Source organism: Lacerta agilis, chromosome 3 (genome assembly GCF_009819535.1).
Source record: "Lacerta agilis isolate rLacAgi1 chromosome 3, rLacAgi1.pri, whole genome shotgun sequence".
NCBI lineage: Eukaryota > Metazoa > Chordata > Lepidosauria > Squamata > Lacertidae > Lacerta > Lacerta agilis.
Genome location: NC_046314.1, coordinates 74707806 through 74735361, shown reverse-complemented (window position 1 = coordinate 74735361; position 27556 = coordinate 74707806). Strand labels below are relative to the sequence as shown.

Below are 27556 nucleotides of genomic sequence, written 5' to 3'. Positions count from 1 at the left end.
TATTAAAAAAAAACCACACGCAACAGCAGGAAGATAATTCCCTAATTATAATCGAAAGCTGCAAATAATTTCTGGTTTGAATAAATTATTTGTTGAAAGCAAACAATCAATGGGTAGAGCAATCCTGTACTCCAGTTACAATGCATAAACATCACAATTACACTGGCAAAATGGCAACTATATTTGATGTATTATTCTCAGTCTGGGAGAAAACACACGCAGCTTGAAAAAAATGCTAAATGCTGTGAGCATGTCAGATACATCACCAGCATTCTTTGGAATGCTGCCAGACCCTATGTCACCATCACACAGAGGAAGCCAGCCTGGGCAGAACAAAACCAGCGTCATTTATTTCACATTGCCACATCTCCAACATACAAGAAAACACAGAGAACCAGGCAGCATCACAGGGAAAGGGAATTCATGGCACTGTTTTGTAAAGCAGGCACACACAAACACTTTCAGGGATGCACTTTTCCCCCCACCCAGCCCTATGCCAGGATGGAAGAAAGGACACATAAAACAGGCACAAATACGCAAACAGGCTCAGGAAGCTTTTGCTCACATTCACATGGGGAAATCCACCCTGCCCCCCTTTCCCAGTAGCCATCATTCATTGAAAAAGGAATGGTAGTTTGTGTTCACCGAAACTTGTACAGAAAAGAAGTTATGGTTAGATTCCGACAAACATCAGACTCCACTTGATGCAATTAAATAATCATGGTTTTTTATGATACCCACGTGCTACTTTACTTACATGGCTTTTAGCATCATCGTCAATGGGCTTCTCAGCTTGTTTCTTTTTTTAAGTGTGTGACTCTTTCCACAAGATATAGCAGGCGACCTTTAAGAGTTAAATCACTATTTCCATCCAGAATTCCATCTTCATCTAACTGAATTCCTAGGTATAAAAAATTCAAATGTTTATTAGATATCTAGAAGTCAAAAAGATACTCTCGGGGGGGGGGGGGCTAAAGAAGGCTGCCTGCCCACCCACGGCCCCATGATTTTTATCTACAGTGCATCAGAACCAAAATTCCAGCATATTAGATCAGCGGCAGAACATAAGCTTAGGTCGCCCAGAGTGTGCGCGCAGAGTGCACTCCCAAGTGGGGTGGGGTACAGAGAGAGCCCGCTGCGCTGTGCCTCACAAAGCACACCTGGAGTGCATATGCCACAGCCTCTCTCCACCCCCAGGTCAAGCTTCACCCGACAATAGAGCTGCCATGGCTAGCCGCCTCGCATGCTGCATGTGCACATCACAGCCCAACAGTTGCCACCGACTCTGCTCTCTCCACTCCCAGCTCAGGCATGACCTGGGAATGGAGTTGTGGCTGGTGGCATTGGGCGCGAGGAAGTTGTCTGTCTCTGCAGCTCCCTCGTGCGCCAGAGCCAGGCTCCAATAAGAGAGCCTGTGTGTGGGCTCCTGGTTGCGCCCCCTTAAAAAAACATGCCTGGGCCATGGCCCCCACAGCTCCCCCTCTCACTTCGCCAGTGTACAGTGGTGCCTCGGTTTACAAACTTAATCCGTTTCAGAAGTCCGTTCTTAAACTGAAACCATTCTTAAACCGAGGTGCGCTTTTCCTAATGAGGCCTCCCGCTGCCGGTGCCCTTCCACCGTTCGGATTCCGTTCTTAGACCAAGGTAAAGTTCGCAACCGGGACACTACTTCCAGCATTGCAGAGTTTGTAAACCGAATTGTTTGTAAACAGGGCTGTTCTTAAACCGAGGTACCACTGTATTAGAAAAAAGAAAAATAGCCACTGCCACCATGGCTGCTGAGAAGACTACAGCGGGGAGAAGGGCACTCAGCAACAGTGGTTGTCCCCGCAAACATCACCAGTGACATAGGCCACATTATTTGCCCCAACATGCCACATGGTGGTGCCAGGTCTGCTCAGTTCTGCAAAAACCTTACTGGTAATGACCTACAAATCATGCCACAATTTTGCCTCAAACAGTAATGCAACCATTACAAGAGGAAAACCTGAGCACTCTGATTTTTAATATCCTGTCATGATTGTCGGTTACTTATTTGCAGTCTTGCATAGTCCAAGTTCAATGAATCAAGACTACAGCTTGCCACTATCATGGAAGCTGTATTTTCCACACAACCTATGCATTTTTTTACATTTCAAATGGCAGCCAATATGATGTTGATGGGCCCAAACCTCATAATGATCTACCTGTCCATGTGTCACCACAACACTATTAGAATGAGGTTGCCTGCTTAGGGGGAAACTGGGAAACAGGAAGACTGATGCAGACCCAAAGGCTTGTAATTTCTCTAATATATCTTTGAATTTTCTAATATAATTGATGAAATTATTTTATTTGTTTAAGCAAATAAAACAAGAATAAGATTAAGAATAAGAACAAGAACAAGAAAAAGTAAGATGTACCACAGTGTGCCATCAAATCTTCATGAAAATCCAAGAGGTGATCCCTTATTTCTTCAGGACAAGGGCAATCATTTTATCATCCTTAAAATTCAGCAGCATATTAATCTTTTGAAAAAACATACAAATAATAATTACATTTCAGGTATGTTTACAAGGTTATGTATAGGATAGGAGGAAACTTTTTACTATAAGACTGATACATTCCAATAGCAGCTTAATACAGTATTCCCTATCTTCCTTGATGAGAAAAAGCCCCTGCTCTGAGCTAATCTTTGGGGTGGAGGGAAGGGGGGGAGGAATCCCTGTTTCACAAGCAGACGTCCTTTAGACTCTAAAGGAAAAGGTAAAGGGACCCCTGACAATTAAGCCCAGTCGCGAATGACTCTAGGGTTGCAGCGCTCATCTCGCTTTACAGGCCGAGGGAGCCGGTGTTTGTTCACTTCCACAGACAGTTTTTCCAGGTCACGTGGCCGGCATGACTAAGCCGCTTCTGGCGAAACCAGAGCAGCACATGGAAACACCGTTTACCTTCCCGCCGGAGCAGTACCTATTTATCTACTTGCACTGCACGCTTTTTAACTGCTAGGTTGGCAGGAGCAGGGACCGAACAATCGGAGCTCACCCCGTTGTGGGGATTCGAACCGCCGACCTTTCAATTGGCAAGCCCAAGCAGCACAGTGGTTCAACCCACAGCGCCACCCTTAGAATCTTTAGCCATGACAATTAAATGGAACCTTGATGTATGGAGACAATATATTTCAATATCTGGTGTTTTCTGAAGGTCATCACCTGCTTTAGAGCACCTAGCACCTGGCTGTTTGCTGGAAATACCAAAACAATTATTCTGTTATCTACCAAAAATCTGATGATGTATTGTTCAGGAAAAGCAGTATGCAATGCAAATTGATTCTAACCTTGAACAAAACTTGAATATAAGAAGCTGCCTCCTATTTATGTTATACCTGTTCCTGTGGTGGAGACCGAAACTCCTTTGTTTTCTTGGCTGTCAGTGCTGCAGACATATTAATGCCTGCATAACCTCATTGTATCGGAAACGCTGGTTCTCTTGAAGTTTAAATACAAATCATCTGAAATGCTACAATAGCTTCTATCCGATGGCGTATCTGACAGTCACAAAGGTACTGAAGTAAATGACACATCTGAAAGAGAATGAACAAGGGGGGAAAGTTACAAAACACAAACTATTAAAATTCAACTAGGTATTTTTTAAAGGGTTAGATGTATGCAAATGACAGGCAACCTCATGGCAAACAACACTCTTTTCTTTCAGCAGTGGTAACAGTATGTTTATCCTCATCATCCTTATTTTTCTAATTCTCTTTTTGAGTTGTGATATTTGTGGGTTAGCCTCACACTTTCTAACACAACCCAAAAGCCCTTTTGTTTTGGGTTGTTTTTTTTTCAAAGTCTTTGATTTCAGGTTTTTATTATCTTTCATTCTGAATACTAAAAAAAATTCTACCCTCTTGCCTTCCCATATCTCAGCACAAACCTTAATTTCTGTTTTGAATCATTCTGTTCATATAATTTGTTTGCTTGTTTGTGTGAAGTACTTTCCTCCATGGATTGCCTTCAATCCAGAAGGTAAGAGACTCAGGCCAAGGGGACAAATGTAGTCCTCCAAGCTTCTCTACTTAGCCCTCTGGACTATCCTCAGGCCACACCTCTTACCAGTGCCTTTGCCTGAATGGTAGACGTCCTTGAAGTGATAATGCCTCTTGCTTGCCTGGATGGAGGATAGAGAAACGTGGATGGGTGGAAAAAACAGCCAGAGCAGATGTCATTATGATGGATTATTTCATGATTACCTGCAATTTCACTGGCTCAGGAAGTTTCATTTGGAGGAGTCCTTCTTCTGGGACCTTCTCTCCTCCTATCTCCAAATTCAGTCCATCAGCAATTAATTCTTTTTTGCTATTACTCGTGTTTCGTCCTCATGGACTGTGTCTTCCTTAAAAACACTAGGTTCAATCAGCTGCAAGATATGCTTCAGGTCTCCATTATGGAAGATCCCCATTATGAGAAGAGTGTAAAAAAGCTTGATCAAAGGAACGAAGAGAAACTCTGTAGTTCCACCTACTGGATCTCTGACATGGAGGCTGCCCTCTTGAACTGCCTCCGTCAGCATCTCTATGGTTTTAGTCTTCAATATTTCCAGAGGAAATTCAGGACTGTACTGATAACACTCGTTGTTGATTGTTACAAACTGGGAGAGGAAAACTGCATTCTGGGCCGTAGGGAAGTGCTGAGTCCTATGCCAGGTAGGCCATGCTTTTTGTTTTCATCAGGGAACAGAGTAATGCTCTTAGTCTCATCTGTCATGGGAACAATAAATTCATTGTTCATCATCAGCCTTGCAGTAGCGTACGTATTAAGATGAATGTCAATTAGAAGGTCATAATAGCCGGCACGTAACAAGCCCGGCATATACTTGTTCTCAATTGCATAAAGAAGCTGAGACTCATCCACATGGCTGCACATGGCATGCGCTACTCGATTATTCCCAAGAGCACAACAGCTGAGTACAGTCTGAGAGTATGGTAGTGGAATTTCAACAATTCTTCTTGTTCTGACAATTCTAAAATGTCTATAGACCTGTGGAAAAGAAAGTTTAATAATAACTTCACTATCTAGGAAAAGTGAAATATTATGTTTATAAAAATCACTGAGAACGGGTCAACCTGCATGAGTATGAAAATTGTTGCTTAAGTGAAATGACAATATACTATTGTTAGAGATACTTACATATTTTTTGTTGCAGCTCCTACTTGTATTAAGTAGGAGCTTCAACAAAAATATGTAAGTATTTTTACCCTGATATTCAGCCAAAAAAAAAGATTTTCAGAGCGGAGCACAATGAACAGTAATAAGGTGGTCCCCATCATGCTGCTCAACATATCTATATGACCAATGAAACAATGGGGATCAACTTCATTCCCTCCTCCAATTATGGTGTTTTGAAGTTGCTGCTCCCTTTGGCTGGCTCCCTTAGATAACTCTCCACTTGGCTCAGAATGCTGATGGACAGATTCAAGCTCTGCCAGTTGATTGTGACAGCAGCTGAAGCTAACAAAGGCTTCCGCAGGACTGCAGAATTGCTTGTCCTAAGGAAGTGACAGAACATGGTGCTGCTCCTAATGAGTTGAGGGGGTGAGAACTGCTGGCTGTTTTGGATCCACCCACCGACTAGCAATGACTAGAAATCACAGAGAGGAAGAAGAACACCATATTAAAAATTTAAGGCACCCAATGTAGTCTGCAGGCTAGTCACCCGATTTAAATGATACTAGGATGTTATGCCCCTGTTCCTCAGGAATACCATCACAGCAAAGGGAACGCTCCTATCCCATCCTATCCCATCAACCAGAGGAGGAGCAATTGCAAGGAGCTTTCCCCCACTCTCCCTGCCAGAAGGACCACACTGCTCCAAATCCCAGTTGCTATGGGACTTCAGAACTAATGAGAAGAGTATTCTGGTCCCATTCATTAGCCTGAGGACTATGGCCCATATGGCTGTGTGTGTGTTTATGAGGTGCGGTGGGGAGTGTATTATTCAGAATATTTTGAATGAAAGGGAAAAAACTTCAAAGGGTTGTGTCTAATTATGTCCATCCATTGATGGAAGACACTTTGATCCACTGGAGGCTTTCAACAGCAGAACAGGGAGAAAGGCAATTTTCACTGATTCCCCCTCCCATAACCTCCTGCACTCCATAACCCACCATATCTGGTCAAGAAGGTTGGGGGATGCTTTGGGACAGCATGAGGATACGGGTGATACAGTGATGCTGCAAATCAGCAAATATCATCTCCCTCCCTGTTCTATTGATGTAAGTCTTCGCTAGATCAAAGGTGCTTGGTCAGTGGAGAGGCACCATTGGATACATTCCAAAATTAATAAAATACAGAAGCATAAAATTCTCCGGAAATATGATTTGTCATTGCATGAATGTTACCACCATATTCCACCTTAATTTATAAATGCAAACAAGGAATACCTGTTTTCCTCTGGGATGTGAAGGGACATGAACTGCAAAGGCTCCAGGCACTGTACTGACCAGCCTTGACGTTCACTGATCCGTGATATGTCAACTTTCAGAAAGTGGTTTGGTACTCTACTCCAAAGCACATGTGTCAGAAACTGAACATGCAGACGGGGAGGGCACTGGGGGACTGGGTTTTTGTGCTCACTTTTGAACAGGCCAGCTGACAATGGCATTACATTCTAGAAAGAGCAAGGCAGAGTTGCAAAAAATTAAGACTCCAGCAGATGGCAAAGTACAAAGCAAACATTATGCATGACGAGTCTACAGCCGCCACCCCCCACCCCCCCGACTGTACCCAAAAGACTTGTGGTTCACTTGGTTTCCTGGGTGGATGACACAGAGCAGAAAGGGAAAATATACAGCTTTCATGTGAAGACTGACAACATTTATGGGTCCCATGTTTTTGTTTTTATCTTATTATGGAAAGACTATTGAATACACTGTTTCTTAGTAGCATCCTCCAGAAAAGTCAAGGTTTGGGCATAAAGCTACCTAATGATTGAAAAGGAACTGGAAAAACAATCCCACTCCTCCACGTAGTAATTTTAGGTTTCTGTGGGTAAGTAGGGGGAGAGACCTCTCAACACTATGTGATACTGTTTCGAAGGTTTATGAACTCAAAGAAAACCCCCAATATTACAAACATTCTAATTCAACAATACAGCACAGGAACAAATGGTTTTAAAATTACCTTTATTCTTCCCAATTCAAATTGGAAACATTGGGGCTTGTGGCTTGTGCAAATACTGCAGGAAATAATTTAGTGCTTGGTTCAACCTAAATCATGAACAAACAGAAATGCATTATAATTCAAGATGATAAGTGCATGAAACAAACACAGTTGAAGATGAAATTTCTGCAAATGGCAATTTATTTTCCATGAATACTCCAAATTTATTATTATTATTAATATTTATATTATTATTAGTAGTAGTAGTAGTAGTATTAAATAAGTCATTGTTCTTGACAACCTAAGAAGAATTACCTGATAATAGGTGCTTAGCTCTTTGCCATTAGCTGTGAAGGACAGGACACCAGTTGCAGCATCAACCGAACAGCCAATCTCGAGCCCATTGTTATTGCGTCCTTGCCCGGGACTCATGCTCTCACCAGCGCATACCATATAGCAGTTGCTGCGTTTGATGCTGTATTTCAAAAGATGAACAGCATATGAGATACTGTGGAAGCTGAATGTTGCAAACCAATATCTCAAACTCCCTCGGGCTCCAGTGTACACATGGGCACCTGCATGCATAGGGACTGCATTATTCTAACTATGCACTTATGTCCTACTAGAATAATTAGGAATTCACACACCCTTAACTTTCAGGGGATTGCATCCAATGTCCTAGTTCAGATCATAATTCCAGGCTTCATAAACCATGATTAATGAAGCTGGGAAGCAGTGCTGAGGCCAAGGACTCCTCTCTCTCCCTGTGTGCCACTTGTGTGCTTCATTTCTTGCTAGTATTAAACCAAATTCCCCTGTTATGTCAAAAGTGGGGAACTCTGGCTTAATGTCAGCCAATAATATAGCATAATAAACCCATATATTATCTAGGCTTGTTAATTAATATTAAGCTAGAGCTCCCTGTTCAGACATAATGAGGAACTCTGGCTTAGCATAAGTTAGAAATGATGGGCTGAAGCAGTACATAAGGGGAAGGTGAGGGGATGAATGACTGGTCCCAATGTTTGTTCCCAGCTTTTATGAAGCCTGAAATGATCATTCAAACTGAACTGCTCTCTACAAATGTGGAATAATAGCACAGAGCTACATTTAATGTTCTTTAACTACAAAAACAGCAGTCAGTATTTTTCACTACATAGACAGAGAAAGTGTTCTGCAATTTACATTCCAAAGTCTACTAAGTTTATTTAGATCACAGTTTGCACTGGATTGAACAAAAAATAAAAACATAAAACTTCACAGAGCCCTTTACGGAAATAAAATAAAATACATGTCTTCATATCTTCCTCAGGGATAAACAACGTAGACAAAAGGGCAACACAACGCATTCTTTAAAAGATTATATATTTGGCAGGTGGTTATATATAATTTGAAACACACAACAAAAATAGAAACATTACGAATCGAGAGAGCATCCTTGGTCCTATAATGTAATCACTATGATGCACAAGTTTTGATATCACATAATTCCAGTCTAAAGAGAAACAAAACCAACCTCTCATGAACTTTCCCTTTTCATCTCCTAGGGTTACAGTAACAGTACGACTCTATCCAAATCAAAGCTTGTGTCATACTGATGGAAGTCAGATGTAATCCAGCCCACCCAGACATTAGCAGGTTCTTGTCCAGGAAAGATGCGCACAGAATAATAATACTGTCAAGAAATTTAAAAAGACCCAAAATATTAATTTTCCGTTTTGAGCGAGAACTTCCTTCTTTCATAAAAATCCATAGCTGACTCATAATTAACTTCTCTTGTGTTTTCAATTGCATTTTGTCCCCAGCAGCCCCTTCTTTGACCTACTGGTCAGTACTAATTTTTAAACACTCGTCTTTGTAAATTGGTTGAATGGCATGGCCCTGCAATATTTTTTTTCTAATATAAACTAATTCCATGTTCTGCACGGGATATTACTGGTATCACTGGCCAACTGCGAAAATACACCATTAATAACTTCAGTGTAGTTGCTTTGTGATAGTAGATTGACTTTAAATATCCATATTGTGTTATTTATAGACACCATTGACGAATATGGTGATGAAAGCATAATAAAAGCTATTGACAATTATTAGTAAAGCATCTGTACAAAACTGGGTAATTAACAGCTTTGAAATTAACACTGATAATTTGGTAAGATAAGCACTGTACTTGACAAAAATATCTGTGTGTATATTAAGAAGAGAATGTGAGGATGAGATAAGGATGGAAACCCACACCAGATTTGATTTAAAAAGGTCTCAAATTTGTTGGCTGCAGCTTCCAGACCTTTTGGTGTTGCATGGGCAGCCTAATGCTGCTAACAGCAGCAGCATCCTGCCAAGCCAATTGGTGGGGAAGGAAAGCAGGCTGCTTTAAGACAGCTGATAGTATAAGCCACTCTCACTGCTTGCCATCACCAACTTGGGAGCCCCTACTTCTAAGACTGCTTAAGGGCACCTCATGGGGTCAATCAGGAAGCTCACCCCTTGGTTGTGGTGCTGTCCAGTGCCTAAAAACTAGAGTTAGCTGGTTATCAACATATAATACCAAGCATATTCTGGGCCAAAAGGGAAATATAGCCCTTGGGATCAGTTCTCAATCAGGGGCTCAATTAAACTGCTTCCCAGTTTAGCTGTTGGCTATCATCTAACAAATGAAGGACAACCATAGAACATCAAGTAGCACTGGGTAAGAAGAAAGCACAAGTCATTGCCCAGGTTGGCTCTGAATCTAAAGTCATCAGCAGACTGGTGTTGAATCACACCAACTAGTGACTGAGTGAGGGCTTGCAAGAGGTGACATGGCTAAACAATATTACATCCTTCCATCTTCCTCATCCCTCCATGCTAAGTAGAACACGGTAACTCCACTGAAGGTGGGGAAACAACCAGCTTTGAAAGTCTACACATTGAATGAAAATTGAACACATTTGGGTTCAGCCTTATAGTCAACGCAATATAGCAATGATGAGCTAATAATAATAAATAAGGTTATAATTTATAATTCAGTAACTGCAGTTCATGGATAAGCAGTTTAAAATCATCTATAAAATTAAAGAATGGTGCCTATGATAATTTCAAGCTGTTTATGTACTATCATAATAGGAAAAAATGGCAATTCTCTGAGAAAACACAGTACAAATAGTAACACTAAGTTGCCATACTGTAGATGTTTGCATTAAGTAATCATAATCATCTCTTTCATCTGCTAGGACATCTTCAGTGAGCCTCGCAGAGTGGCTTGAGCTGTAGTCTGGCTTCGTCCTTCTCAGCATAAATCTGTAATATATCAAAATATTTGAGAGAGAATAAATAACCATTTTACAATTTCTGGATACAATGGTTGGATAAACATAATATTAAGTGCTCCATTTGATAAAATCTGTTTATGAATTTATCAAACCTAGAATATGATTTTTTTTAAAGGCACATGAAAAGTGCTTAACCAAACTCCCCATTATTCAGTTTAATAATACTTCACAAATCTGCAGGATAACATACCCATTTAAGTAATTTAGGCATACATTATCCTAGAGATTTGTGAAGAACATATTATTAAAATGAATAATGGCATGGGGGGGTTGGCTGAGCACAGTTTGCTCACCTTAAAAAAAGTGTTGCATATACTCCAGTTTTGGACAGAAGTCTTTAATGGGATAGATGTCTAATAATCAAGCCATGCCCTGAGTCACAGAAAGCTCTTGCTTCTCCACCACCACCACCCACATGCTACCGTTCCATCCAGTTGTCTACACCCATTACCCGGTACACATCTAAAATTGGTGAAGCCAATGATGGGATATGGGAACCCATGGCACTTATGCAGAAGCACTGTTGTTGCCCTCCCAGATCAGTTATGGGTGGAGGTTAAGGATGTTGAGGAACAACCAGGTAGGGGGCAAGTAGGGAGCAACTGGGAGGGAAGGAGTGGAGGAAAAACTGAGATGGAGAAGACACTAAAGTGACCAGGGGCAGAATGGTGGGGAGGAGATAGAGAGACTAATGTGTATTTGTGTGAATCGCTTGGGAGAGGTGTCACATGTGTAAAAAAAATAGAAAAGAAGTAGTTTAGTGGCTGGGAGTGATCCTGAGAGAGAAAGGAGGAGGGAATGTTGTATTTCAGAATGGGTAATCCTGAAATAGAGGGGAGATAGGGTGGGGTGTTCCTAAGAGAGAAAGGGGGGTTAGGGTGGGAGATCCAGAAAGAGAAAAGGATGCTGGATTTGAGAAACAACCCAGAAACAATATTTGAAGTCTACACTGAATGATTCAGCAGCAACAGGCACTGATTCTATGATGCAGAAGCAATTCCCTGAGAACAACAGTAAGCAGGAAATTTGTATGCCCTTGAAAGTAAACAGTGTGGTTAAAATACCACAAAGAGATCAAACCACTTGACCTTTGCTTGAGGCGTGAAGGTTTCTCTTGTGTGTAGTCTTTATGGTTATTGAACTCTGATTTTACAGCTTCTTTTTCTATACGATCAGGTACGAGGTGACCATGAGCAGTCTTCATAAGAACTTCAAAGTCAGAATCTGCATCATAATCATCCAAGTCATTCTTTGGTGCAAGACGGCCGGAACTGGGCACTCCTCCTCCAGGCATTTTAGAGAATACTTCTGCACACTCAATAGGCATGCTGAGCCGATAGAACATGATTTCTGTTTTACTATTCTGAGACCCAAAGGACTTCTGTGTGACCTTCAAGCATGGGGAGCTGTCTGCAGTACCATCTATTCTTGTAACCTACCAAATGCAAAAACTAAAATGTAAAATTAATGAAAAATGTAAAATTGAATGCACATTTACTTGCATTCAAAGGTTTTTAATAGCATGTAAATATTAAAATATTAATATGAACATCACTGGTGCATTTATAACAAGTTAGCAAGGTAAGATTACTATTAGTACAAGCTGCCCATTGGAGCATCAACAGCACAATTAAAAATTTAACCCTCCAACAGTTGCAAAAAGCACTTTAGTAATCTAATATTTAGGTAAAAAATACTGCAGTCAAGTCTTAGTTTTAAAAATGAAAACTGACCTCCTTTCAGCCCAGCTGCATCTTTACCTGCCTTACACCAGACATCATATATTACATCATATATGTGTAGGGCAGGTGGGTGTGGCTTGGCTGAAACTGTCTCTTGGGCAAAATGGACAATCCTGTGAGTCTAATTAGGGCCACAGACCAGAGGTCCCCCACTGCTGCTTTGTCTTAACCCCACAATGCTTTAGGGGATGGATCCCACACGGATATATAGACTACGTAAACTTTTCCCAACTTCATAATCTTGATCAGTCTTTTGCAACCTTAGGTCCCCAAGTGTTGTTGGACTACAACTCTCATCATCCCTAGTTAGCAGGACTAGCGGTCTGGGATGAGGAGAGTTGTAGTCCAACAACATCTGGGAACCAAAGGCTGAGAAAGACTGCTCTAGATATTAAACAAGTTGTGGGTTTGGGTGGGGGGTTTTATTTGAGGATTTCATTAGCATGGTACTAAGAGTGATTGGATTGAATGAAAGAAAATAAAACAAAGCATACCCAAGTACTGAGTGATATCTAAATGGCATGGGGGGAATTAATTTAATACCACAATTGTTGCTTTATGTACTGGAGAGAGGGTATCTGCACTACCCCCTTTCAACCTGGAAGGAAGGCACAATGGGGCTTGCCATTGAAGGCTTGCAAGCCTGAGTTAGGCATCAACAGTTTGCAGTAAAATAAACTTGGGGATTGCACCTATGCAAAGATGCCTTCTGCACTCACTGAGAAGAGAACTTACGCATACTGAATTCCACCAAGAAACAGTGCAACCATATGCAGGTTTATTCAGAAACAGGGATGTAGGAGAATTTTGCACTGCGGAGACACTTTCCACCTGCTCATTCGGTGTTCAGGAATGGAATTCACTGAAGTGAATGCAACATGCATTTACTCGTAGAATTTTTTTCATTAAAAAATCTGCAAGCTTTACATAATTAATTACTTTGTTATGGTTCTGCAGAGCAATGGAATCAGCACAGGCTAGGATGAATAAATGCCAAAATGGACATTTCTAACTTCGTTCAGCCCTACACAAAAGTAAGTCCCCACTAAGCTAACTCCCTGATTAGTGAGTGCAAGATGGAATTCTATATCAACTCTCTGCCCACTCCCACAAAATGAACTGAAGATATATCAAACCTCAATATGTTCATGATTTGGTGGTACTGGGAGAAACTGAGGTAGTCTCTTGCTCAGCCATATGGTGATGTCCCTGTTTGTATTCACCGCAAATGGTTCGTAGCCTTCTTGTAAACCACAAATAGTGAAATATTTCAAGGTGCTCACTTCTTTGCCAAAGTTCATTCTGCCCACTTGTGATAATCCCAGGCTACATGCAGGTATAAAGCCTGCCAAAACAAAATGAAAACAGATGCAATCCATGAATCATAAATATTCAAAAAATGTTTTATTTATTTACCCCTCCCCCGCAAGCCAAAATAACAAGTCTCTGAAATATATAATATCATAATTTTATCTGGATAGGAAAATGCATGCAAAAATATATAAATTCAGTACTCATGTGGAACTCCCTATATTGGAAAGAGCAAATTAGCCACATATAATATCATTTCTGGAAAGAGAATTCTCAGCAAAGTAAATCAATGGTGTCAAATGTCCATTGCCACATCTGAATAGAGTCCTGGCTCCGCTAAATGCTGTAAAAATACTGCCCCTCTGTTGTATTCTTATAATTTAATGTAAATTGCCTTGGGAATCAGTTGATCAAAAGGCGGAGTATAGAATAAAACTTCTTCCCACATCTATATATCTTGGATGTCTTCTTTTAAGACTTTCAAATTCCCTCTCGATGTTTAGATTTAGAGTAATAATAAATGTAGCTAGGAACAACCACAGCTGCAGTTGTCTAAATTGTTGCCATTGGGATAAAACATTGTCAGTAGGGTGGGGGAGCAATTTTAACTTACCATATTTCCCTTCTTAAGACGGGAAATCACCTCCTCCAGGTGGAAGGCAGAGCCCACTTCTGACTTTACCTGTGGGAGGAGCTTCCCATCCCTCCCAAAATGAACCTAGTGGGCAGAAACCCTCAACTCACAGCACAACTGAACAAAAGAGGAAGTTGCTGAAATGAACATGAACATGTTCAAGCTTAGAACAAGAAATTTAAGAGGTGGAGTGGAAAATTCCTCTTAGACCCTGGACTACTGCAACTGCATATGGCTATGAATATAATTAGGGCCAAAATAAGCAAATAGACTGCTGTCTGGTCTGCCTCAAGAAAGGTAATTTATGCAACTCAACTCAGACAGCATCCTGGCAAGTCTCCAAAACAGGCTGTCCCCTAATAAAGGACAAAGAGGAAGCAGCAGCTCTAGTAAAATGCAAAGGTCCTTCCTGTGAGGGGGAGCTTAGTCATTCCATAGCATAGTTGCAAAGTCATGCAAATAAGCATGTTCAGTCAACGTCCGTGTACAAGATAGTCCCAGACCTCGTTCCACCCCATTCATTGATGTAAAATACAGCAGCAACATTGTTCACAGCCATGTGGATGATCTTGCCAAACACTGCTGGGAAACATTTAATATTTATTTACTTACAGAGGTGTTTTTTGTGGCGCTGCTCAGGTGCATATTTTCATTAAGATACATACCGGTAATTAGGTCATATGGATGACATGTTAAAAGACTTTTTCCTATAACAGTAAGGAAAGACTTGCCACCAAAGCCAGTAAGCAGCATAAAATAGTTTAAGAACTTACAATCACCAGCAACTTGTGTGTTGTTTATTGCTGGAACAATTGTTTTCTCAAAATGTGTCTTATGTATTATGAAAATAAATAAAATCTTTATTAAGAGAAAAAAAGAACTTACCATCACCAACCTCAAAGTCCTTGAATGCTAGCTCGGAACCTGAGTCATCAAGAAGGATTTCTCCATTCAGAGTGAACATCATGGTGCGCTCATTCAAGTCAACCATACAACCTACAATATCCCCTGTCAGCCAAGAACGACCAAAATGCTCATTTCCCTGGTGCCACCGTTGAGCCTGGGTAATAAAGGATTTCATGATTTGAATGAAAGCCTATTAAGAGGACTGTGCCTCCAGTGTATGACTAATAAGCATCCCCTAAGATAAATTAACATGGTACTACAATTAATACTGTCACATAGCATTCTGAAACAAAGACTTGCAAGCAACTGTTGGACTGCAAATCCTACAATTGGTATTGTGAAAGGTTAACAATATTAGTGTTAAACACATCAAAAGATTTGCAGGGCATATTGTCATTTCAACACAAACAACAGAAGCAGAATCCAAAGAATATTTCATATGAATAACTATAAGTTCATTGTGAGCCAATTGCTTTGTTTTTGTTTTGTTTTTTTGCAAATTATCATTTATTAGTGTGATAGTATTCTGGATGTTGGCTGGCTGGAACCCTGCACCAGAGAATTCAAGTTAGTAGTTGAAGATGCACTGCAACATTTTGTTCCTTGACCCATGATTGAGACAAGAGCAGCTGAAGCATGGAAAGTGTGTCAGTTGGGCAGTGGGGAGAGAACAACAGTGAGCAGAGGGAGAGAGACCACTGACCTGCTCAACCCTGACAGCTTAAATATCAGAGGGGAGTAGAGTTGCAGAATACATACTCTAATGGTAGTCCCCTTCCACCTTGCAGGGACCATAGAGGAATATTTCAGAAGAGGAGGGACGGTAAAGAAGGTCCCCATTCCCTCTTCTTTGTTCTCCAGAGCTGATCCTCACCCACCCAGTACATAGCTAGAAAATGCTTAGGGATACAGTACAGAACAGCCTTGATTGGAGAGGGGGGGAAATGTGCTTTAGAAATAACTCCCATTAAGATTAGCACTCATATATACTGTATGCACATATCACTGTACCAGGGTACAGCTTGTGGGTTGCAGTAGGCAGCTGGCTCCATTTCTGAGCCAGCAATTGACTCCTTCCTCAAGTCACTATTTTGCAACATGACCAGACTCTAGCTCCTGGACTTTGACATTCACAAAACAAAATAGAACCCACAGGTCTAAACTCAACCCAGAGATGGATGAATGAATAAATATGTACCTTGAATCCATCAAAAACAAATGCTTGTTCATCTGATCCAAGCTCTTGATCCGGTTGACAACCTGGCTTGGCCCAACCAACCCTCATGTCTCCAGAGGTCACTACTTCAAACTCAAAATACCACTTTCCTGTTTTCACTGCATATGTCTTCTCTGTGCGGAAGATCCTAAACCTTTCCATCATACCACAGAATACATCTGGTCTTGCAGCTGCAAAATTTAAATTTAAAATATAATAAACATTTATTTATTTTTTGAAAATAGGAAAGCAGCTGATTGAAGGAGCTTCATCATTGTGGAGGTCCCAGCTTTGCCCAGTTACCTAGGAGCAACTTTCATTGAACACAAAAGGTCTTCGTTTAGAGTAAACAAGCATAGGATTGCAGTATAAACTTCTGATAGTGAAATATGTTTTGGACCTGACCATCCATTCCTGACAGCACATCAATGCTTGCTGCGGCTTATGAAACTTGTAGTACAAAACATCTGGAGGATGGCTGTCATAGATGAGCAACTTATAACACCTCACTTGAAAAATGTTGTGTAATAAGAAATCTTGCTTAAGCAGAGGATATAGTACTAGAAAACAAAACGAAAACCAGATCTGAGATTATTATCAATGCCAACAACAGGAGCTAATGGGGAAAGAATGAAAACATAAATAAGAAATAATGTTTATAAATTTCCCTTTTATTTATTCATTAGGATGATTTCCTTTAAGAACTAAGATACCATTCTAACTGAACTGGAAACAACTTCCAGCAGGGTAAGAAAATTGTCAAAATCAAAGAATCATGACTGAAGTAAGATTTGACAGCTAAAGATGCAATCCTAACCCCACTAGGGCCCAAAGAATTTAAGTAGGACATATGTCTGAGTTGACATGGTTAGGATTGCAACCTAATATTCCTAACCATACCCAGCTTCCATGGGGCATTCCTAAATTCTGTTAGTATGTAGCACACTTTAAGAATTTGGATTTTTTTTTATAAAAGTTGCATAGTTGTGATGAAAGCACTTGTATTATTGGTCTCATGTGCTTGTTTAAAAAAGCAGCATTTCAATACCATGGTCTTGATCAGGAGCCTCAAGGTTATAACCATAGCCAATTAGGGTACGAACTGCTTCCCGGAGACTGTCTTTGTTTGATTTCTTGGTGCGATCATCAAGAAGGGCATAGGGCACAAGTCGGGGGTTTCGGCGGTTCTTCACATCCTGAAGAAAGATAAAAGTAATTAATTACAAAGTCAAGTTTTAGCAAAATTTTGTGTATTAGAAGATCAGGACTGAACCAAAATATCTCATGTTTAGACAAAGAGCAATTAATTGGTACAATGAATATTGTACTTAAAAATGGGCTAATTCTGTAAAAATCACAAGTATATAAGTGTACTACTTATTTAGTTATACACAAATAAATTGGTTGTGTGTGCATATATATATTCTTCTTTTGAATCAGCTTTCATACTTTGGTTCAGATATTTGAACACAATATATCTGTGTGTGCCACCAGGCAGAAGAGGTGTCCATACCACAGTTTTTATCTTCAAAATATGCACACCTGGGAAAAGATTGAGCTACTTGGATTTTTAAAGGGGGGATTATTTTCCCCTATTTTGTACTGTGGTATCTGAATGACGTTACAAGAACTGTTTCAGGATGAGCAGTCCCTGCATAATATAGCAGTAGCAGAGCTATTTTCCAAGGCAAAAAGCAAAGCACCAGAACTATTGACTTGGATTACTGTCTGTATGCTATTGCCAAAGCAGAGAAACCATGCTATGTTAGGCAACCTGACATGTATGCAAGTAATCAAAATAAGTTAATGTTCCCATTTACTCAGAAAGAGTTCATTTCACTAAAAGGCCATGAGAAAATATCCTTTTAGTATATGTATTAGAACAGGGGTCAACAACCTTTCTGAATCAATGAGCACATTTCAAATTATGAGAAGGTGCTGGGGGTGCCAGTCACAAAACAGTTGCCCTGGAAGCATGGCGTAACATAAAATGGCTGCCATAGGAGGCATGACATAAAACCAAATTAGTGTACAGTTATTGCTTTTCCCCCGCCCCAATAACTTCATGTTTGCTGTCAGGTGTCAATTGTGTTGTGCTGGTTCTGATCGTGGAGACTGATTCCCCTGCACACACAAACCCCCACACAAAAATGTTGTTACTGTTCCCCAGTACCAGGGGAAAATATACAAACTGACCACATCACACACAGTCACAGTCACCACTTGCATCTCTCTCTTTTACACACACACACACACACACACACACACACTTAACATGTACAGAGTCATGTAACAATCTCTCCCTCTCTCATACAGATTAAACATACAGGCTGCATACCTCTCTCTCTCCCTCTCTCCCTCTCTCCCTCTCTCTCACTCACACACACACACACCATACATACATACACACATACATACATACATACACCCTCCTCTCTCTTCCCATGTGCATCTCTCAATTACACAAACACCCACACATTCAGAAAAGCACCTCCAAAGGTGAAGGAAGTGCCTGCTACTTCTTTTTCATCCCAAAAAATGCATGAGGACCATCAACCTGGTGCCCACAGGCACTACTGGGTTGGTGATCCTTGTAATAAAACCATGCAGCTTATGATTAACCAGATTCACTCTGAGCCCTATAAATACCTTTTCCAATAAACATGATACTGTGAGGTTTATCCCTTTTGTTTCGCTCTCAGAGACGCACTCCGTTGTCTCTCAAGACAGACGGATGGCAACAACAACAATCTTTGGGTCTTTGTTTCCCAGGGACATTCAAAGGGTATAGTGAGCCTACGTTGCCATGCAACATCTATTTCCTTTGGTGGACAAAAGTGAACCTAGTAATGCATCTATTTTGGTTTGTCTTCACTATAGTTGGAGAAGGCAAAATGAGGTTCACTATGACAAAGTACCAGAAGCTGCGACCTGGTCCAAAATGGAGACAACCAAAGGCATGGATTGTCAAAAGAAGCTCTATCGCCACAAGCAAACCAGCCATTGTGCCATGTGCTACAGCAGATGGAACAAGATGTATTTTCACCAGCTTGCCAGAATCTCTCATTTCATGGTGAATCCAATTCTAGTCACTCTTTGTTGTGCGAGCATAGAGGAAAATGGACATTCCCATTTGCATTAAATGTAACTATGAAGTTCAACATGAGAGCATTGTGATGCATGTCAAGCATCAAAATGAACATCTGTATCAGTTGTGCATGCAAATCTGCTTTGATGGACTGTGGTGTTATGATGTGTATGAAATAACCATCCACATAACACCAGAAGATAAAATGTAACCAATGCTACCACACCCATCCATGATTTCTGACACTGATATTTGTTATTGACAGCCATCTTTGATAGTTCGTAAGAAGAGGAAAATGGGGTGTGGATAGAACTCATTGCTATTTAATTCCATACCATTTTTCAGATACCTGAAGATTGTTGAAGGTCTTCTTTTGTATAGCACCAATCCTGAGGAACTGAAATAACTGGAAGACTCTGAAATTACACCTCTAGACCTAACCTTTGTAGGGGACAAAGTCCTATCATCATTTATATTTTGTCCTTTCTGCATAATTTATTTTTAACTTATTCTAATACCATATTTTTTGCTCACTGATGTACCCTTTTACTAGATCTCAGAAGTATAACGAAGTTAAAATTATTAATATTTTAACTGCAGCACTGTATGTACCAAACAAAACTTGAAGTGAAAGTTTTGGTTAAGAGATTGAACAAATTAACAAAATAGAATTTTTTCCTTTTAAGGAAGGTGTTTAATAACAAATAATTTATTAAGAATTGTTAGTGCAATAAATGTGTCTGTACCAGTACTGTCACACCATCACAAAACATGAAATTATATCAGAAGGGATGTTACAGCAGGAGTGAAGGGAGACGTGACTACCTGACTTACAGAATCGGATGCAGTTTGGTTGTTCAATGACATCAGTTTACAACTATATATCTAGAACAGTCTTTCCCATCTCTGAGTTCCCACACACTGTAGGACAAAAACTATCATCCCCAACCATTTACCATGCTGGCTAGAGATAATGAAAGTAGGGGATTCAGGGTTGGAGACGACTGCTTTAGAACATGCTAATAAAACAGATGCCTACAATCTGGATGTGTTATTTTGAATTTTTGTTTTCGTTGGCTTCTCAAAGACAGCCAGTATGAGCAGAAGAACTCTAAACTAGATGGCGTTCTTCTTACTCTATCAAATATTATGTAGCTTAATCATGTTTCATGTTTCAATTGACCTCCAGAGAAAATCAAGCTTTCACCTACCCAATAACATTTTGAAAATCCAAGTTTACAGATCACTCCAATATATCAATAGACTGACAATGGAAGCCTATAATCAAATACAAGCATGAGAAACAGCCAGTAGACCTAACAGTAATGCAAAGATCTCACTCCATCTCTACCCTAGCATTATTCTTGGACAGTTATGTCAATTTATCATCTGGGGAATTTCTACTCACAGCACCCCATCCTACCCTACAGAATATCATAGGGTGGCGACCCAAGAATAGAGGTTTTCTGCTGTTGCCCCTGTACTATGGAGAGACCTTCCCTCTGCCATATGTGAAGCAGCAACTATCAGTTGCTTCCAACATCTTGCAAAGACTGTTCTATGAGACTGGATCCTGTTTTATATGACTGAATATTCTGAATTTCTGTTTCATTCAATTTTATGTTTTATGTGTTTTTAAATTCATGGTTTTAGGCTGTGTTTTTGTATGAAAGTTATACTGTTAGTTTTTTTTAGACTGTACACCACTTAGAGATTATTTTAAATGTTAAGTGGTATATAATTCAACTACCACAAGGGTATTTGCTTTATAGCTTGCATTAGCCTCCTGTGATAGCAAGGGTCTGGACAGGTTGCTTATACGGCAACCATTTCTAATATCTACCATACATCTTAGAAAAATAGGTTACACTGCTCAACTTAAAATAATATTTCACAGCAAAGCTTTTCGACTATTAGGGATATTTGTGCACTACACACTCTTGCTCCAGATACTCACCTGATGCCTTTTCTACAAAATTTAACCTTCCTTTCACTTCAGAATTCTATGGGAAGTGCTGAATGAGTAAAGTTCTTAAAAAGTTATTGCAACATTTAACGACAGCCTCTTATAAAGAGAGTAGTCACAACAACTTGAAATGTGTAAGAAAGCAGTCCTCTATATGAGATGTACTTAATAAATGAAAAGGAAAATGGGTGTCATTGCTTTTTTCCCTATTTTTTACATGGATTCAATACCATAAACTGGATCTTAGTCACAAATCTACCTCTTCATAATATGTACTGCTTTCATAATTTAGAAGGATTTTGAAACCTGCCATTGAAATTAGTAATTAATTAAATACATGCTATATTTTAAATTCTGCATTGACTCAAATATGACCTAAAATACGATACACCCTCCTATAAAGGGACACTGTCAAGTATTTTCATTATGTTCAGAATTTATGTTGTGTTTGATCCAATAGTGCCCTTCTGTACACAAGAGGGGTCCTTTCATGAATGCAAGGGCCTTCAATCCAGCTGAGGCTTTCACTAATGGAAGGGGTAGTTTTCACGCATTCCCCCTTGATGTTTCCTGTGCTGTTCTGGATGTCCCCAAGCCACTGGAGCAGATTTTCAGGAGTACAGGAGGGAGTGGGTATCACTGAAAATCACCTCTCCCCCTTACATTAGCAGATGTTGGAGTGTCCTTTTGGTGGGCAGAACACTGGGAACACTGGATCTAACCGTTTACCATTGCAAACCAATGCACTTTTAAGAAGCTGTGCCTTACTTACAGTACTTACTTGTTTGTGATCCCTGCCATCAATGCTGTCAGCACAGTTCTGTGAAGAGGGCATACTAAATAACGTGTGGTCCTTCTGCTGGCTGGCTGGCTGGCTCTGCAGCAGCAGAATAAAAATACTGTGTACAATCATGCATAAACAGCAGCTATTGCTCTTGAAAGGTTCCTTGGGAAGAAGTGGTGGATTCCATAGAAGAAAATAAGGGATTTCCTGAATAGATTCTAACAACAGAAATGAGCAATAATAGGGACATAAACTACTTGACAGTATCCCTTTAATTTTCAGTACGGAAAATAAGAAAAATTCAGCAAAGCATCTGGGTCCATCATTCAGTGAGACTGAGTTTACTTCTTACAGTAGTTTCCGTGATTGATTAAAGGTGGAACTAGACAATAAGTGGGAAACAGAGCTGCCATTGTCCTGTGGCTCTTTCCTCTATTCCCTGTAATATCTTGTTTAATACATGGTACGACATAGCAAGAATGCATTTGTCTACTATCAATTCCCTCCATGACTTCATCAACTGTCACTGCAATGATACCACATCATATCACGTGTTGTGTTAAACAGCACAAAGAAGGAAGGTGACATATATTTCTACCCTAAGTGTCTTTCAAAAGTTCTTTCCTACAAATTGCATGCATTGAAAGATTGATCCTTAATATGATTTCTTCACTTGCTAGAAAAAGACCTATGCATCAAAGCACTTCGAGCCAACATGTTGTACTGTAACATCTCACAGTAAAATCCAGCTATGACAAATGTAACCAGTGATATACTCCCGTAAGGAAGCTAAGCAGAAGCGTTAGCACAGATATCAAATAAAGGGAAGCGAAGCGTTTATGAAAAACGAAGATTAGAGTCACACTACCATTTTTTTTTATCTTCTGGAATCACAATCCTTTTCATAGACCAGCCACATTTATTGTTGCCAAATCCAATTGTCCTCTCAATTTTTTTCAGACCTAATTTGCAGAGGGTTTTTTTCTGGCTACAAAATGTAACTGCAGCACCATACTATCGAGTGTAATCAAGGATTCAATACAAAATTGGAAAAAATATAAGAAGTAGCAAAAAGTAGACATGCCTATTATCTACTCATTTCATCCCACTGGAACTGTTCCAGTCTAGTTTTGGAGTGCTTTTCTGTGCATTCATTTGAATGGGGAACACCTGGAAGCTGGGAAAAAATAGGAATGGTATATCTCACATTGGGACTCTCGCCAATTTAAAAAAAAAAAAAACCCACACTGCCTTGGTCTGTAGAAGGTCTCAAGTCAGATTTTCTGGGTCAACACACGTGGACCTAATTTGTTTGAAATTTTGCTGGCCCAAGTCCATGTGCCAGGCTTCCATCAGTCCTGGGTAGGCTTGGCTATACTACTCATCTTCTCTGCCCACATTCCAACCCACTTGGGCATGCCAAGCCACCTTGTGCATCTCCCGGTTTAGACTACGCTTGGCTCTGGCTTATTGCAGGTAGCATAGCCTCAAAAGAGGGCTCTGACTCAAACATTTCCAGTTTCCAGAGCTTAAAACTCTTCAATGCAACAGTCGGTTATGATGCTAGTTTACCACACTCCCCATGTCATATATCTGTCATGAGTGGCTCTCAAGAATGCAGTGCTACTTGGAAGTTAAGCTCCACTGATTTTAAGACGCTTGAGAGGTAGGCTTAAGATTTAAGATTGTTACCCCCCAATTTTTTTAAAAAAAAATAGCAATATGAGAAATATTTGACAGAAACTGTGGCCATTTATTAATCTCTATTGTAAAGCCTACAGCGGCCTTCATAATTTCAATCAAAATATCTATAAGAAATGAAATATGAAATGCTAAATTAATCAACCAGAATATTGATAGATGCTTAACTCATTGTTTACTGAAGTACTATGTACAACTACGATCAGTCATTATCATTTATATTGGGGCTCACAAGGACTCATTCCATGGCTCTTTTGAATGACTAAGTCATTCCTTAATAATGGGAAGTGATACTTAAAGGGATTACATTGAAGCACAATTAGAACAGTTCCTCTCATTACTAAGTATCTAGTTTTAGGAGAGCAGATTCTAGGTTAGAAAAAATATATGCTGAAACACTATTATTCTCACTGCTTTCTCATAACTGTAGAATAAGAGAGAAACTCCAATTTCCGCCCACTCACCACCCATAGTTTTGTAGCCTTTATAGCATCCATGTATCTTCTGGTGGGTGATGAAAATTGTGCAAATAAATCCCAGGAAAATGTTTTAGGCTTTTATCTAGATTGCTGCTTTTTTTTTAATCACAAGAAAACTTGACTCTAGAGCTCATCAGTTCCCAAATTTCCATCAATAATGTGGTGTGAATAAGCACTCTGGACATTTCTACAAATGGTGGACATTCCTGCTCTAGAAAGAATGATGTGGAATGCCAACTTATTTCTATCATTACTACGTGAAATCCTTGCTGTGGTATATAACCACATACTGTGTTTAAACTTTTATAGGTCAAAATGTTTATTGTGTGAAAATAGTCAGCAATAACACAGAAACAGAAATACAATGGAGAGGTGCCTACAAGAATACAAGAAATGCAGGGAATGCAGGAAAGCATAGAGTTGCGGCAAAAGAGAAAGCTTTCAGACCAACAGAAGGGAAATAGTTGATTGTATTTAAGCAGCATTCAATAATGTCAAAGAATATTGTGTTGTTGTTGTTGTTGTGTGCGTGTGTGCAAAAGCTGCTGGAGCTCTGACTTTCAGCTAAAAGGTAGGCAGAAGACCACAGGTTTAAAGTAGCTTCCTGTCTGGAAACAAAATGTATTTGCAAATTTCCCACAACATGCTTAAAGTTGAATACACAATCTGGAGCCAAGTCAGCTCTAGCAACTAGTTTATATGCAGCAACTAATGGCTCTGGAAGATAAAGTGCATCTTGGTTTACTTCAAAAGATGCACCCAGCCACTTCAGTGCAAACTTGTGTGCCAAGGCCCCATGACTCGAGGTCCCCTTGTGGATAATAATAATAACAACAGTTGTACCAGGGAAGTCAAACAGAATCCATTCCGTAAGTCCGTTCAACTTCCAAAATGTTCAGAAACCAAAGCGCAGCTTCTGATTGGCTGCAGGAAGCTTCTGCAACTAATCAGAAGCCGCAGAAGCCCCGTCAGACGTTCAGCCTCCCAAAGAATGTTCAAAAACCGGAACACTCACTTCCAGGTTTCGATAGTTCAGGAGCCAAAGCATTCAAGATCCAAGGTACAACTGTAATATATTATTTATACCCGCCCGTCTGGCTGGGTTTCCCAGAATATTAAAAACTTGATAAAACACCAAACATTAAAAACATCCCTAAACAGTGCTTCCTTCAGATGTCTTCTAAAAGTCAGATAGTTGTTTATTTCCTTAACATCTGATAGGAGGGCGTTCCACAGGGTGGGCGCCGTGCCACTACTGAGAAGGCCCTCTGCCTGGTTCCCTGTAACCTCACTCTGTAACCCCTTGGCCAGGTCACCGTGGGTCTTGGGGCCTGTCCACAATGCCGCTCACTGAGTTAGTTATGTGGACTTTCAAAAATCAATCTGCATTAACGTCAGATGGGCATGCAGTAGATGCTGCTTGCAGTTTTCATTACTTGACTAAGGCACAGACATTTCTAGTGACTTAAGTAGTTATCATAAACTAAGGTTTAATACAGATAATTGATGAACAATAACCTAGAAATACATAGCCTTAACTTAAATATGATGGAAGGATGTAATCCACTGTTATAAATATATTTTTTATAAATATATTTTTCATAAAAATGAGAATATGCATGTGAATTTGTGTTGTTGCAGTTGTCATCACACTATAAAGGGAAAACATACTCTTCTTTTAACGCAAGGCATGAATCTCAGATAAAAAGCTGATGATTGTGGCACTGCAAAAAAAGAAATTTCTACATCCCAGTTAGAAATAAATAATAATAATAATAATAATAATAATAATAATAATAATAATAATGAGCTATGATTATGTTACAGCAAAAAGCTTGTTACATTTTGAAAATTACTTTTCTATAACATAGTGATAATATAGTTACAAAGGTTATATTCATTAGAACTCAGTTTTCCAACTGTGAAATGCTACTGTACTTTTTGGCAGGACTGAAGATGCTTATTTTTTTAGTATATCGGGTATAGTAGCTAGATACAATGACAATGTTTGGATGTTAAATCTCAAGTTTACCAAACTCAATACATAAACAACACTTTTGCCTATGAATGTAGCCTCTTTGTTCCTTTCTTCACGCTGCGAGCAAACAAACCAGGAAGTCTTCAACTAAGAATAGCTTCCTGTTTTGTCTAAACAAGGAAACTATGGTTACAGCTTCGGAACATGTCAGGATATTAAACTATGGCTTGAAATTGGATTTAAATACTAGTTTGTTCCAAAAGTAGTAACCATAGTTTGGTTTGGTTAATTAGAGGCTTTGTGGTTTAACTGTGACTTGTGCAGACAAGAGAGGAGTGAAGGGGCTTAATTTACAGGGGAAAGGTTCATTCATAGCTCAATGATCACATTTGCAACAGATTTGTATAGAGGTTTTTTTTTGGTAAGGAAAATTATATTTACTTCAATAATAATTTACTATACTTTACTTCCTCTCCCCCCCCCCATAGAATGCACAAGCACACCTCACCCTGATACCATTCCTTGAAGACTGAGGTCCCAACTCAATGGAATGGTAAGGTTAAGAAATCATCCCAGGACCCAGAAGATTTTAATAACTATCACCCAGTTGTAAATATCTCCTTCCAAGGAAAGGTTCTTGAGTAGGGGTCAGCAAACCTTTTCAGCAGGGGCCGGTCCACTGTCCCTCAAAGCTTATGGGGGGCTGAACTATATTTTTGGGGGGGAATGAACAAATTCCTATGCCCCACAAATAACCCAGAGATGCATTTTAAATAAAAGGACACATTCTACTCATGTAAAAACACGCTGATTCCTTGCATCATCTGTGGGCCGGATTTAAAAGGCGATTGGGCCGGATCTGGCCCCTGGGCCTTAGTTTGCCTACCATGTTCTTGAGCAAGTGGTCACCATCCAGCTCCAGACTATCTTGGACAAGAATGATTTTCTAGAAGCATTTTGATTGGGGTTTAGGCCTGGTTTTGGTTGCCTTGCACAAATATCTCTATTGTGTGTGTGCCTGTTGATTCGCCTTGATCTCTCGGCAGCTATCAATGCCATGAAGCAAGGTGTTCTTCTGGAGCAGCTGTCTGAATTTGGACTGGGTGGCACTGTGCTGCGATGATTCCAGGCTCACTTGGATGGCCACCCCTAGAGAGTGCTACTTGGGGGCATACTGCTCAGCTGTCTTCAATTTGGGGTTCCAAAGGGGTCGATCTTATCCCCATGCTGTTTAACATCAACATGAAGCTGCTGATCAAAGCGATCCAGAGATTTGGAGTGAGTTCATATGGGGAGTTGCC

At 40.0% G+C, this 27556-nt stretch overlaps 1 protein-coding gene across 1 annotated transcript in view; it reads right to left on the bottom strand.

Annotated features, from left to right (window-relative positions):
* Window positions 1–27556, bottom strand: part of RYR2 (ryanodine receptor 2) — a 238954-nt gene that overhangs the window by 112248 nt on the left and 99150 nt on the right. Inside the window, 23 exon segments of the mRNA XM_033145434.1 lie at window positions 754–805; window positions 807–901; window positions 2403–2474; window positions 2477–2507; window positions 3365–3429; window positions 3432–3487; window positions 3489–3562; window positions 4232–4336; window positions 4339–4631; window positions 4634–4939; window positions 4942–5018; window positions 6422–6648; window positions 7161–7189; window positions 7192–7246; window positions 7455–7714; window positions 8656–8706; window positions 8709–8814; window positions 10304–10418; window positions 11539–11885; window positions 13329–13537; window positions 15023–15197; window positions 16242–16450; window positions 17308–17455. Coding sequence (XP_033001325.1) covers window positions 754–805; window positions 807–901; window positions 2403–2474; window positions 2477–2507; window positions 3365–3429; window positions 3432–3487; window positions 3489–3562; window positions 4232–4336; window positions 4339–4631; window positions 4634–4939; window positions 4942–5018; window positions 6422–6648; window positions 7161–7189; window positions 7192–7246; window positions 7455–7714; window positions 8656–8706; window positions 8709–8814; window positions 10304–10418; window positions 11539–11885; window positions 13329–13537; window positions 15023–15197; window positions 16242–16450; window positions 17308–17455 — 3157 coding nt within the window.